The following is a 15,422-nucleotide window of genomic DNA, read 5'->3' on the forward strand; positions in this document are numbered from 1 at the left end:
TAACTCTGTGTTGCTTTTTGTGTCTAACTGCTTTGCTTTATCATTGCCAGGTCGCAGTTGTAAATGAGAACTTGTTCTCAACTAGCCTACCTGGTTACATAAAGGTGAAATAAATAAATACAACATTTTTGCAGAGTTCACAACCTGCTACACTTGTAAGAAACAAGTTTTGATTTATTTCATAACCATCTATGAGTTTTGTCAATATTGTGTATTATATTTCGTTTGGAGTGTCAGGTTTTTCTATCTGTTAATGTTAAGGGAGCACGCACACCTGAGCATGCATAGAAGTCGGTCTACCTGGCCTGCTGCGCACAAATGTAGGAAAGTGCCCATTTGGGGATGTTATGATTGTCTTAACTCACCATTTCCACCACGAATAAACCGAGTGTCTCAGTAATTTTGTCTCCACCTCACACAAGGTGGAGGCAACGAAGTAAAAAAAAAAACACGTTTTACATCCTTTGCAAATGCCCTAACCCAGTTGATTGATATGATACAATGTTGCACTTCACTAGCGATAGTTCAAATCAAGATAGATAGAAGTTGAGGCAGACAGGTGGAAGTAGAGAGATTAATGCGATCGAAAGTAGCTGGATTTTCATCCTGATATTTTCTACTGTTTTATTTTGTCGGGTTTATGTATTTTGTTTAGTTTACAATGCGGCTGGTGCTCTTGCCTTCGTTTAATTTTTACTTTGGGATTTATTTTCTCATTTTAATTAGGATTTTTATGGTTAACAAAGTCACAATAATTTTGAGAAACGAAAACGTTATTATTGAAATTATACTACTGTTCCATGAAAATGCGCATATGATAATCCTAACTGGCACGCAGCTCCGTATAAATGGTAGGAAAATTGTAAGCTTCCCCAAACTTGAAACTCATGCACAGCCTACGATGTGATTTATTTGACAATCAGATGACTGGTTGTGTTCATGACACATTAAAAGGCAATACATTTTTACAGTTAAATTATGTCTTTAATATAAAAACCAATTTTTAAAAAATGGAGGTCTCGTGAAAAAACGTGACCCCCTATGGAAATCCAACTGATTCGTTCTGGTACCGGCCCTGAATCTGGTACCGGCCCTGCTATGTCCTACATTCAATAGAGTTACATATCAGAATATGGTGCAGAGAATATAGTGATTCATTTAAATTATCATTCTATTCAATTATATTTCTTAACGTACTTTAAATCATGAAGTGTTGTGCTAAAGTTGGTATTTTTTAAGTATTAAACCTATTTCTTAATGTAGCCTATTTATGCTTTGGAAGTTAGCTGATGCAACTAACCAGATCGCCCACCCACCTAGTTTCCATCCCTGGAAAACAGTGTCAGTGTTACTGAGTGGACTATCCTGAATAAGTAGCCTGATTTGATCTTTGTAATGTAGCCTACTCACCCCAATTGCATTCGGCGAAGTCCAGTCAATTCCTTTAATTCCTTATGCTTTCCAGAGGAGCTTGACTCCCATGCAACGGCGCTCCAACGGAAACTTTGTTGATATCTGTTGTTGTATAATGGGATACTTGGCTATAACACAGAACGAGGACACACGCAGCCATGTACCTCAAGAATAAACCCAACACTAAAGAGCTTTCAGCATCTCCGGTCCTGAGGGGGAGAGAGGAGGTTGGAGTTGACGGTGTTGACCGCTCCCTCCCACAAGATCTAGAAACTCCGCCCAGCTCCCAAGCATTTAGATACAGTACACTCTATGCTCCTGTAAGTCGCTCTGCTAAATGAAATACGTGTATGCACTTTGAGTTCAATACAAGCAACATATTTCAATTTTCATTCATTTCATCGACCAAGTTGATCCATGTGTTTATATTGTGATGTCAATCCCTTCAGACTATCGGTTTTGATGGCCCACCATCTATAGGAGATCCAACAGTTAGATTGCATTTAGCGCAGCTATTATTTCAGGTTGGTCTCATAGACGAGACATAACATGGTCAACAAAAATCCGGGACACTCAAATTAATATGATATGTTATATTTGCCATAAAACAGAAGGTTACTGTGGTCCTGTATGGCTCAGTTGGTTGAATATGGCACTTGCACTGCCAGGGTTCGATTTCCAGGGCAGTCCATACTTAAAATATATGCATGCATGACTATAAATCGTTTTGGATTAAAGCGTCTGCTAAATGGCATATATTATATTACTGAAGGAGGATGGTTGGTTGGGGTGGCCGTGTTCGAATATCATCACCGACACCTTTAGCTAATTAGCAACTTTGCAACTACTTTCTACGTTTTAGCTACTTTGCAACTACTTAGCATGTTAGCTGACCCTTACCCTAACCCACTAGCTAACTTTAGCATCAACATATTGCAAATGCGTAACATTGTATGAATTATAATTCGGGGAACATATACGAAATGGATGATGGACATCCACAACTTAATGCATACCATACCAAACGTAACATATCATAGTAATTAGATTCCCCCCCCCCTGATTTTTGTTTACTATATTATATCTAACCCCGAGTCTTGGGCTCAGTTTTCCAAAAACATTTTAAGGCTAAATTCATCGTTAGAACCTTCGTAGGAGCATAGTTAAATCTCTGAACTGTTAAACAAAACCATTGTAAGTAAAGTTGCGCTTGAAAACGCTCGTTATTTACCGACTGCCTTAGACCACTTGTAGAACAGCTAAGTACATCTTTCCCTTCCGCATCACTTTATACACCGAATATCTCCTCTAAAAATATAATCAAGCTGTTTTTCTGTGGCGGCCAATACATGTCATGTTCAGCCAGTTGAGTTCTATTTGTAGGCTACACGGTCTGTAATTTTTGCCTCAATATATTTCTTGATGTGTAACATGTGCACAATGAAACATATTGTAAGCTTTACAATGAATTATTCTAAGCATCGTCAGAGAGAGAGAGAGAGACAAAGAAACCATGGCTTGTACCATGGCCCATAGTTCATGAGAGAGAGGTTGGTGAGGTCAACACAGAGAAGGCTGAATTCCTAAGACAACACAGGAAATTCTTGAGTACAGTTTATAAGAAGAGTCACTTCGGGGGCTGGCCTGCCCTAGATTAGCAGAAAAAGTATTTTAATTAACCAAAGGTAAACACGTACGTTTGGTTTACACATTTAGCCATGCAGTGGGGAGACATTTTTACAGTTTTAAAAGCTAATTTCCTGCAATTCTACACATTTTTGCATTTACTTATGCCATGTTAATAGGATATCTGAGTGAGTGTGACTAACAAAATCAATGGGTGCCCTACCTCCTCCTCCATGCTTCACGGTGGGAACCACACATGCAGAGATAATCCGTTCACCTACTCTACGTCTCACAAAGACAAAAATCTCAAATTTTGACTCATCAGACCAAAGGACAGATTTCCACTGGTCTAATGTCCATTGCTTGTGTTTCTTGGCCCAAGCAAGTCTCTTATTATTATTGGTGTCCTTTAGTAGTGGTTTCTTTGCAGCATTTCGACCATGAAGACCTGATTCAAGTAGTCTTCTCTGAACAGTTGATGTTGAAATGTGTTTGTTACTCTGTGAAGCATTTATTTGGGTTTCAATTTCTGAGGCTGGTAACTCTCATGAACTTATCCTCTGCAGCAGAAGTAACTCTGAGTCTTCCTTTCCTGTGGTGGTCCTCATGAGAGACAGTTTCATCATAGCGCTTGATGGTTTTTGCGACTGAACATTAAGAAACTTTCAAAGTTCTTGAACTGTTCCATATTGACCGACCTTCATGTCTTGAAGTAATGATGGACTGTCGTTTCTCCTTGTTCATTTGAGCTGTACTTGTCATAATATGGACTTGGTCTTTTACCAAATAGGGCTATCTTCTGTATACCACCCCTACCTTGTCAAAACACTACTGATTGGCTCAATCAAACACATTATGAAGGAAAGAAATTCCACCATTTATTTTTTAACAAGGCGCACCTGTTAATTGAAATGCATTCCAGGTGACTACCTCATGAAGCTGGTTAAGAGAATGCCAAGAGTGTGAAAAGCTGTCATCAAGGCAAAGGGTGGCTACTTTGAAGAATCTCAAATATAAAATATATTTTTTATTTGTTTAACACTTCTTTGATTACTACATGATTCCATATGTGTTATTTCATAGCTTTGATGTCTTCACTATTATTCTAAAATGTAGAAAATAGTAAAAATAAAGAAAAACCCTTGAATGAGTAGGTGTGTCCAAACCTTTGACTGGTACTGTACATGTACATAGGTCTACAATTTAATTAAGTCAGATAGGTGAGTTTTATTTTTTTTAATGTTTTTTTTTGTAGCTATTCTAGCTTTTTGCTTGAGTAATTTGAGATGGAAGGGAGCTAGCTCCATGTGGCAAGTGATCATACAGTATAAAACTGTGCATTGCCTTGAATTCGTTTGAGATTTGGGGACTGTGAAGAGACCCCTGTTGGCATGTCTGGTGTGGTAATTATGTGTGTCAGAGCTATTTTGCATACAGAGTGACAGTGCCATGCTTGTTATGAGGTCTGCCTGTATTTTTACTGCTTTACCATCGCGAGTCAAGTTGTTCGTCCTCTCTACTCAAACACTCAGGATTTACTGGTGTTCTTAGTCAAACATTGTAAAAACACATTATGACTGATCACAGCTGTAAAGGTGTACCATACCTTCAAACACTGTTTATTGTACTTCAGTTCTGTTTCTCCCAGTACCTGGTTAGTGGTTCCTCCCATTGAGGGCAATTAGAATGGTTGCATCTCCTGGAGACAATGTAACGTGACTTTCTTAGGGACGTGTTGCTTTGTTCGTGGAAAAAACGAGGTAATACTTAAAAGCATTTTGTTTTATTACACGATTATTTTAACAGGGAGTCATGCTGAGACCAAGGTCTCTTTTACAGATGAACCCATCATTACACTTCAATATGCACAATACACATCAATATAAACATCAGAATTCACATTAAACCATTTATAAACATTTTATTATTTGTAAACATTTATAAACATTAAGGAAAGTGAAATGGGATACCTAGTCAGTTCCCAACTGAATGCATTCAAACTAAATGTGTCTTCCGTTTTTAACCGTAACCCTCTGAAAAATTATAAGCAAACCATGACCAGAATTATAAGCAAACTAGGACCAGCTCATCTTCAAGTATTGAGAATGGATGACCCTGGAAATTGCTAACCTTGAAATATATTTGATCATTCAACAATGATGGGGTGGTTTCTCCTCAAACTCAATGGCCTCCACCTATAAGCTACATGCAGTACGGTACCTGAGATGTTCTCCTATTATATATAGTGGTGCATTTCTCCCGCTCCTCCTATACATTAAAGTACAGATGTAAAATGTTAATTTGAGACAGTTTGCTACAGCAGGAAAATAATCCTGCAGCAACAGGAAGTGTGAATATTCTAGTGGTGCTATATAATTGGTACTTGATCCTAAATGAAGACAGGATATCATAATGGAAGATGGATATCCACCCATAACTTAAAATATATCTTCTTGTTTTTTTTTGTTTTTACCCCATTTCTCTCCCCAGTTTCGTGATAACCAATTGCAATCTAATTACGAACTTTTCTCATCATTGCAACTCCCAAACGGGCTCGGGAGAGGCGAAGGTTAAGTCATGCGTCCTCTGACACATGACCCACCAAGCCGCGCTTCTTAACACCCCCCCGCTTAACCCGGAACCCAGCCGCACCAATGTGTCGGAGGAAACACCGTCCAACTGACTACGGAAGTCAGCCTGCAGGCGCCCAGCCCACCACAAGGAGTCGCTAGAGCGCGATGAGCCAAATAAAGCCCCTCCGGCCAAACACTCCCCTAACCCGGATAACGCTGGACCAAACACTCCCCTAACCCGGATAACGCTGGACCAAACACTCCCCTAACCCGGATAACGCTGGACCAAACCCTCCCCAAACCCGGACGACACTGGTCCAAACCCTCCCCTAACCCGGACGACGTTGGACCAATTGTGCGCCACCTTATGAGACTCCCGGTCAGGACCGGTTGTGAGGCCTAAACTGTACCTTTCAATGAAAGCTCTGGAAAGATTTCTCTCTCTGGGGTGAGAAACAAAAGATCACTGCAGTTCACGTATCCCTTACGAGACAGACAATTCTGAGAACTGGCAGTTCCCTTGTAATATTGGTGTTTGAGCAAGAGAAAGCAGGTTTTCCCTCATCCCTGACATTTGCCCAGGATACTGTCATTACGTACTGAGAGACAGACAGTTTTTCTAACTGGAATGCAGAAAAGGGAATATGAAGAGACATGATTTGCATACACAGAGGTATTATAAGGTGATCATGTCTGAATCACTTTGGATTAAAATCCTATACTTTACAAATACTGTTATGGTGGTGATATGTTCTAATTTTAAAAATAAGAAAAAAATAATTTGTATAATATAACATATGGTGCCAAATTACACACACATACACACACACAATTATGTATTGGCAGCATGATTGCCCTGTACAGAAGGTACTTGGCCTACCCAGCAAACCGAAAAAAATCCCAAAACATTAGCTAACATTACCATTAAGTTCTAGTTAGGGTTTTATCTAACATTAGGATGATAACATCCCCAAAACAGTCAAATAATGTTTTGATATGCACAATTTTTTAAATATTTAACCAGGCAAGTCAGTTAAGAACAAACTCTTATTTTCAACAACAGCCTAGGAACAGTGCCTGTTCAGGGGCAGAACGACCTTGTCAGCTCGGGGATTTGAACTTGCAACCTTCCGGTTACTAGTCCAACACTCTAACCACTAGGCTACCCTGCCACCCCAATATCATTGGAATGGTGTATCATTGGAATGGTTACACCTGTAACAACCACCACAGACTATAGGTTCTTATTAGGTGACCAGGCAATGTAATAATACAATGTTTTCTGGGAACCTTTTTGCAACATCAGGCAAATGCTTTTTTTTACAAACATTGTATAGTCATCAGCACAACTGGATAGTTGTTTGTGTTATTAGAACTTTTGGGGCAACCTAATTAATTGTTCTGGGAATGTTCACAGTACCAATTTTGGTTTGCTGGGTAGGTACACACAGTTCACTTCAGTCAACTGGGTCCCAGAGGGGCTTGTACGGACAGGAGTACACACACACACACACACACACACACACACACACACACACACACACACACACACACACACACACACACACACACACACACACACACACACACACACACACACACACACACACACACACACACACACAGGCTCTCATTCCCGTTTCTCCTGCTGGAGGAATGCTATGCAATGTGCATCCTCTCCAATCCCTCTAATCCCTGTGAGATTGAGCTCTATGCCTCTGCATCAGTAGCATGCCAAGGCAAGGCCAATCCAGCTGTTTGCTGTTTCACACTGGTTACGTCCCAAATGGCATCATATTCCCTATATAGTGCACTACATTTGACCAGTGCCCATAGGGCAGTATGTTGGGAATAGGTTGCCATTAGAGACGCAGTCCATCCCTCTTTAGTGTGGTCCACTTTGACACTTAGCTCCTCTCCCTTCTAGAACACTGAGATGGGTGACGAAACGAGCCATTACCCGGCAGCAACGGGATCGGTTGTATGCTTCGTGGGGCAGATGTGATGTAGAGCTCCACACCAACCAAGGACATAGAGATTATGACGGCTGGTTGATATGCCTGGATAACCTTTTCTACTGACCATTCTCCTCTGTAAGAATACCCTGATGATTCAGAATTTCCCTCCATTCTATTCTATGCTATTCTGTCATCAACTAGTTATGTATGTATTTAATTCCAAACTGGAAGCCTCCAACTCTGTATGTCCCTTAGCCAATGGGTAAGAGCTGCATATGTCTGTCTATAAAGACTAGACCTCTGGGATCTGAAAACAATGGCTTATAGGCAGATCATATAGAGATCATATATAATCATCTTCATATCTTGACTGTATTTTCTGGGTTTATGGCAGCTCTTAAAGGTATCATGGTAGGAGAGAAGAGAATACACACCATAAACTAAACGAGCAGCTCATAAAATCATACAGTACATTTCCTGTCAGATGGCATTTGGTTGTTTGGGGAGATCTGGGAAAATCTCTTTACCCCTCCCGATCCAACCTCTACTTAGAAGCAATAACATTATATAATAGCCCCATCTGGTCCACAGATTGATTTAAAATACTCATTGTGTGTCATGTTATATCCCTTTGCAAATGATGGGTACAGTAAATATTAAACAGGCTACACATACAAATGGGTTTTCCCAAGGCCGATCTCACTCATCTGGATATGCAGACTACAGATGGGTAACTACTAAATTATGAGCGGTTTCACCTTGAGGTGTATGAGAGTGAATCAGATTAGTGTGTTGTGTGAGTTCACCCAGTGCATTCACGTGGATGGCTAGTCATTCAGAGGTTATGAACGGTGCAGTTGCCATCCTGCCAGCTCATTTACTCACTGAAACAATGGTAGTTTACATACACATGATATGTACAGTTCCTAACGCTCTCTTGCAATGAGTGTTGTGTACATGTCTTCAGTGCTATGTGTGAGTTGCTGAGACAGCAGGGGCTGTGATGCTTTGAGGACATCTAGTGGTATTGCAGTGATAGTGGCAAATTGAGATTCAAGTGACCACTTTATGAAAAAAGGTCTCAAACAACTGTAAATGACAGTTTTATCAACACAAATCTAGCTCTAATCTTACTGTTCAAATCAGTATTTAAAGTCAGAATAAAACCTGGCTTGTCTGCAAATATATACTATACTGCTTGACCTTGGAGAGAAAATGGCCAAAGGATTACTATAAACATAATAATTTCTTAGATAGGATACCGTTTTTAATATAATGGATTAGTTTGAGCCATACAGTTGATTGGAAAATACAAAATTAATAGAATCAAATAGAAAAGCTAAACTATATTCTATTACCAATTTTCTTAGAACCAGAAATGCATCCTCTGCCTTACACACACAGGCACACACGCACAACATCCCTGGAGAAAGTGTCAGGGGTTAAGTGTCTTGTACAAGAGCACAACAGCTGTGGATGGTACCTGCGATCAGTGACCAACAGCCAGCCCTCTGTCGCTAGTCCTACATTTCAATAGTATTTCTGATGATGCAGATACAGCTACAGTAGCCCAAACCAGACACAAAATAAAATCTGTCTTCTGCATCCACATATAGTGAATGTCTAGCTGCCTGGTATGCGCCAAAATCTAACCTCAAGGTGGCGCTATATGAAAGCAAAACTGCTCAGTCTGGCAAAGCAACGTTTCAGGAACCTGCACAACCTGAAACAATAAGACAGTTTTAAGACGCCCTAGCACATTTTTTTTATTGGTCAGTTTGCTTTTTCAGTAGTTCTATAACCCGCGTGGTTGGCTTAATTTGTCTTTACTCACTCGAAGTCAGCTGTCACCAACGCTTTTGGACAAAAACCGAATGATACTAACTAGCTTTGAGTTGAACTGGAAGAAGCAACTGGAGTCTCTGAATTCTCAGCCAAAACCGAAATAAATTTAATGTTAGTGCCCCTTTTCTACATTTATTGTTTTTGACCAAACATAACATCACACTGGAGAGGATTACAAAAAAAAAACGGCATTATTTGCTTGTGCCAATGAAGGATTCGCTCTATCAACAGAGGAACACACACATTCATTGAGGAGGGGACACTTTGCTATATTGTTCAGGCTAGCCAGCTAGCGGTGTGTTTTTGTGTTAGCTCCTCAGGCTATATGGCTACGAATTTTGAACCCATACATGGCCTCTCCGAAGATGAAGTAAGTTAACATCTCATATCTCGATGTGTATGTAGTGTTTTAGTAAGATATCTGTATGGCGAACTAACGATGTCCAAAGCTAGCTAGCTAACGTTACAATGTGTCGTTCCGCTCCAAAGGGAATGTTAGCCATCTTTAGTAGCTAGTGGAGGCCAGTTGCTCAGCTGTTATGATAGCTAGCTAGCTAGTTTCCTCGACAAAATACTTATTCCAATTTGAGGTATGTACGTAACGTTAGCTGTATAAGATGAACTAGATAAAGATACAAAAAACATTTGAGTAGCCCTGCACTGTGCTAACGTTACGCTTTCTTACTCAATCAATTTTTCCCCTACAGAAACCTATACAGTCACTGTACGTGGGTTTTTAAGTTGCAGCCGACGGTTACACATAATTTGACGAAGATAAACATTAGCTAGCTAGTTATGGCATTTTAAAAATATATTTTACTACAAGCTAGTTAACGTTAGTAACAATCAGTACTGTTAGCTACAATGTCAGTCAATCAGTGTAACTTCTAATTTGAAATCCAATTTAAACAACAACAAAAAAACACAATCTGAACTATAACCGTATAAATGTGTGTATCAATTGAATATGTTTTTATTTCTCGCTCATATGAAAGATTAAGGTCCTTATGCTTCCAAAACCGTACCGCAAGCGATGCGTGTTCATGTTCAGACCGAGCTCTTGACAAAGCGCTGTACAGAAGACGCCTTCGTCCAATGACTCTCATGTGTGATGTAATGGAATTGAGTCATGATTTAAGGGCTGAATCTGTCTGTCATCAATGACCATTATAAAGGACGTTATGTTGACCATTAGTTGTTTGACAAGTGATTTCACTCCCAAGTAGATTCCAATGGCAGTAATTTAACACGTCTTGTGTGTGTGTGTGTAACCTAGGATACATGCCCTTGATTTCCACATTACACTCTCATGAAGTTGGACACCAATTAAACATTGAGGATGTAGTTAAAATGATCTGGCCTCATACTGTAATTAAAATACCTCGGCACTAAATGGTTTCCAGAGGCAGCACGTTTGGGACGACCCAGTTTTAAACCGCTAAAACAACAACTCTTTTGTTTCAATCTGCCTACTATTCTCGTAACATTCCTTTGGAGATGAAGAGCAGAGGACGTGTATGTTCCTCCACTGCCTTTCCCTGTGTAAGCAATGCCAATGTTGTGGGCGAATACTTTCTCTATGCATGAACGTTGAGTGTTTAGGGCTTATAGGCATCTCATTAATAATATTCTATGCACAATAAGGCTATAGGTCGCAGTTGCTGCTAATAATGTAATTCATTATTTGTGCGCATCGAAACAGTAAGTGGTGTGACTGACTGTGTCAGAATTCAGAACCCTGGTACCAGGGAGACTCTTAAGTATTCGGAGTCATGACAGTCTTCAGGAAAAGGTGGGCATAATTATTCATTCCTCACATAGGGCTACTTGGAACAGCTGGATAAACCGCCTGGGCTGTTACAAGCTTATTGTCCCCCACATTCCCATTCCCACCCCCACCCATTGCGAGCACTTATCATAATTAGTGACATGGTTTGTTTTTAGCTATTATGTATACGACGGTGTAAACATTAGCTCACAGAGAGTGTCATTGATTTTTTTTTTGCCGTTAGGCATCACAACTTGCATTGTAGTTAAAAAAAAAAACCTGAGGCAGCAAAGTGTATGGGAGACGGCTGGCTGGCAGGCAGGCTTGGCTGGGGTGGTAGGAAGGCTGGCAGGCAGGCTGGCTGGGGTGGTAGGCTGGGATGGCAGGCAGGTTGGCTGGGGTGGTAGGAAGGTTGGCAGGCAGGCTGGCTGGGGTGGTAGGAAGGTTGGCAGGCAGGCTGGCTGGGGTGGTAGGAAGGTTGGCAGGCAGGCTGGCTGGGGTGGTAGGAAGGTTGGCAGGCAGGCTGGCTGGGGTGGTAGGAAGGTTGGCAGGCAGGCTGGCTGGGGTGGCTCCCTTCCTTCCTTCCTGAAGAGGCTCATGCTACAGAGCTGGGGGGTGATTTTGGTTTTTCACTTCCAAAACCGCTACAGAAAAGGATTTGGGTGGACTAGAAACACAGTTGTGCATTAGGCCTATTTGTTTATAAAATTAAGTTCCATTTACCTGTAGTTAAAAATAAAATAAAAACTCTAACCAGGTAAGTTAATAGAGAATGAGAACATTAATGTTGAACGACAACTTGAGTAGGTAATCTAATGGTTGACATAGCTAATGTAATGAATGATTGTATTAAACCAGGCTGGTCATTTTGAAAGGTGCGGATGAAAATTGGGCCAGGACACAGTGTTGACTAGGCCTAACTCTTACAACAACAGAAATAGTTCCTGTCCTGAGGCATTTAGGTACTCCAAGAATAGAGGGAGAAGCCCTCCAGCTCTGACACTACTCCAACAGTAACCCAACATCACCTGATCAACGTCAGCAAGGCAAAGGAGCTGATCGTGGACTACAGGAAATGGAGGGGCAGGCACACCCCCATCGACATCGATGGGGCTGTAGTGGAGCGGGTTGACGCAACCTAAGGAATTAACATGGTCCCCACACACAACTGTGGGGCATGACAGTGCCTCTTCCTCAGGGGGCTGAAAAGATTTGGCATGGACCCTCAGATCCTCAAAAAGTTATACAGCTGCACCATCGAGAGCATCTTGACTGGCTGCATCACTGCTTGGTACAGCAACTGAAAGGCACCCGACAACAAGGCGCTACAGAGGTTGGCGATTACGGCCCAGTACATCACTGGGGCCGACCGCACTGCCATCCAGGGCCTCTATAGCTGGCGGGGTCAGAGGAAGGCCCAAAAAAAGGTCAGACTTCAGCCACCCAAGTCATAGACTGTTCTCTCTGCTACTACCAGGCAAGTGGTACCAGTGCACAACGTCTGGAACCAACAGGACCCTGAACAGGTTCAACCCCCAAGCCAAGCCATAAGACTGCTAAATAGCTAATCAAATTTATACCCGGACGACAAACCTTTTTTTAGTTTTGTCATTATGGGGTATTGTGTGTAGATTGATGAGGAAAAATATTTTAGAATAAGGAAGTAATGTAACAAAATGTGTCAAAAAAATAGGTTTCTGAATACTCCCGACTGTACACTACATGACAAATAGTATGTGGACACCTGCTTGTCAAACATCTCATTCTTAAATTATGAGCATTAATATGGAATTTGTCCCCACCCTTTGCTGCTGTAACAGCCTCCACTCTTCTGGGAAGGCTTTCCACTAGATGTTGGAACATGCTGCTGGGACTTGCTTCCGTTCAGCTTCGAGCATTGGTGAGGTCGGGCAATGATGTTGGGCGATTAGGTCTGGCTCGCAGTCGGCGTTCCAATGCATCCCAAAGGTGTTTGAATGGGGTTGAGGTCAGGGCTCTGTGCAGGCCAGTCAAGTTCTTCCACACTGATCTCGACAAACCATTTCTGTATGGGCCTCACTTAGTGCATGGGGGCATTGTTACGCTGAAACAGGAAAGGGCCTTCCCCAAACGGTTGCCACAAAGTTGGAAGCAAAGAATCGTCTAGAATGTCATTGTATGCTGTAGCATTAGCACAAGACCATTATTCCTCCTCCACCAAACTTTACAGCTGGCACTATGCATTCGGGCAGGTAGCTTTCGTACACCTCTCCAGACAATGCTTAGTATTGCACATGGTGATCTTAGACTTGTGTGCGTCTGCTTAGCCATGGAAAACCATTTCATGAAGCTCCCAACGAACAGATCTTGTGCTAACGTTGCTTCCAGAGGCAATTTGGAACTCGGTAGTGAGTGTTGCAACTGAGGACAGACAATTTTTATGTGCTTCAGCACTTGGCGGTCCCGTTTTGTGAGCTTGTGTTGCCTACCACTTCGCAGCTGAGCCGTTGTTGCTCCTAGAAGTTTCCACTTCTAAATAACAGCATTTACAGTTGACTAGGGCAGAAATTTAACAAGCTGACTTGTTGGAAAGGTGGCATCCTATGATGGTGCCACGTTGAAAGTCACTGAGCTCTTCAGTAAGGCCATTCTACTGACAATGTTTGTCTTTGGAGATTGCATGGCTGTGTGCTCGATTTTTATACACCTGTCAGCAACGATTGTGGCTGAAATAGCCAAATCTAATCATTTGAAGGGTGCCCACGTACTTTTGTGTATGTATGAGTGTGTATCTACCTCAATTACCTCGTACCCCAGCTCACCGACTTGGTACATGCACTCCCTTTTATATAGCCATGTTATTACCTCATACCAAGTCGATGTGCTGGGGTACATGTACTCCCTTTATATAGCCATGTTATTACCTCGTACCTCAGCACATCGACTTGGTACATGTAATCCCTGTATATAGCCATGTTATTACCTCGTACCCCAGCACGTCAACTTGGTACATGTACTCCCTGTATATAGCCATGTTATTTTCTACTTCCTGTATATAGCCATGTTATTTTCTACTTCCTGTATATAGCCATGTTATTTTCTACTTCCTGTATATAGCCATGTTATTTTCTACTTCCTGTATATAGCCATGTTATTTTCTACTTCCTGTATATAGCCATGTTATTTTTACTCCTTATTGTTATTCACTGAGTGTTCATGGTGACACTATTTCAATTATCACATTTCCATCCACAGTTTTTATCCAAGTAAAGTCATACATACGGTATATAAATAATCACAACAGCTGTGATGGAAACTGAACGTTATGGTAAAAGGTTATAAATGCAGACGGATAATGTCTGTTCCACATGGTGTGATTTTTGTGTCGGTAAAATGAATGATGTGAGAACGGTGGAAACGCTTTGTGCGCAAATACTGATATAACATCCAGATGGAAGTAAACTTGGAGTCACTCCATTTATGTGGTGTGTGTGTGTGTGTGATCTTCACTCTGACTAGTGGGGAAAGCATGCTGTTTATTAGGCTACAGATGAAATAAGTTATGATGAACTATGATGAACCACAGGTTGGTGAAAGTGCAAGGTGATTCTTTCCATTAGATACCGAGGCTCTTATTCTGTTGACATGATAATCGATGCTTGGCTGACGGCAAACAAGCTAATGTAATGAACCTCGTCTGTCGTTTGAAGAGAGTCAGACCGAAATGCAGCGTGTAGGTTACTCATGTCTTATAATGAAGAAAAATGCGGTACATGAAATAACTGAAGAAGAAAACAACAAACGAGTGAAACTAATTACAGCCTATCTGGTGACTAACACAGAGACAGGTACAATCCCCCACGAAATACAACGCGCACTCAGGCTGCCTAAATACGGTTCCCAATCCGAGACAACGAGAAATCAGCTGACTCCAATTAGGAACCGCCTCAGGCAGCCAAGCCTAACTAGACACACCCCTAATAATACACACTCCCAATTAATATAAACCCCAATACGAAATACAACATATAAACCCATGTCACACCCTGGCCTACCCAAACATATAACAAAAACCACAAGATACAATGACCAAGGCGTGACAGCTAAACAAATAATATATATATATATATATATATATATTTGGTTCATTAAAATCTCATATAGGTTATACCTGCGCTCTAGCCAACAGTGCATAGATATCGCTGTTGGCTAGAGTGCACGTGACGATACCAGTGGGCACACTATATAACACAACATTAT

The 15,422-nt window shown here is 41.2% G+C and overlaps 2 protein-coding genes across 2 annotated transcripts in view; one reads left to right on the forward strand and one right to left on the reverse strand.

Annotated features, from left to right (window-relative positions):
- Positions 1 to 1,619, reverse strand: part of prlra (prolactin receptor a) — a 42,534-nt gene extending 40,915 nt beyond the window's left edge. The window contains exon 1 of the mRNA XM_052458528.1: positions 1,411 to 1,619. The gene's annotated coding sequence lies outside the window, so the exon portion shown is untranslated. The remainder of the gene's footprint in view (positions 1 to 1,410) is intronic.
- Positions 1,620 to 9,266: 7,647 nt separating this feature from the next.
- The window catches only part of nedd4l (NEDD4 like E3 ubiquitin protein ligase), a 123,080-nt gene continuing 116,924 nt past the window's right edge, over positions 9,267 to 15,422 (forward strand). Inside the window, exon 1 of the mRNA XM_052458533.1 lies at positions 9,267 to 9,785. Within this exon, the coding sequence (XP_052314493.1) occupies positions 9,741 to 9,785 (45 nt within the window). The 5' untranslated portion in view covers positions 9,267 to 9,740. The remainder of the gene's footprint in view (positions 9,786 to 15,422) is intronic.

This window comes from Oncorhynchus keta, chromosome 12 (genome assembly GCF_023373465.1).
Source record: "Oncorhynchus keta strain PuntledgeMale-10-30-2019 chromosome 12, Oket_V2, whole genome shotgun sequence".
Lineage (NCBI taxonomy): Eukaryota > Metazoa > Chordata > Actinopteri > Salmoniformes > Salmonidae > Oncorhynchus > Oncorhynchus keta.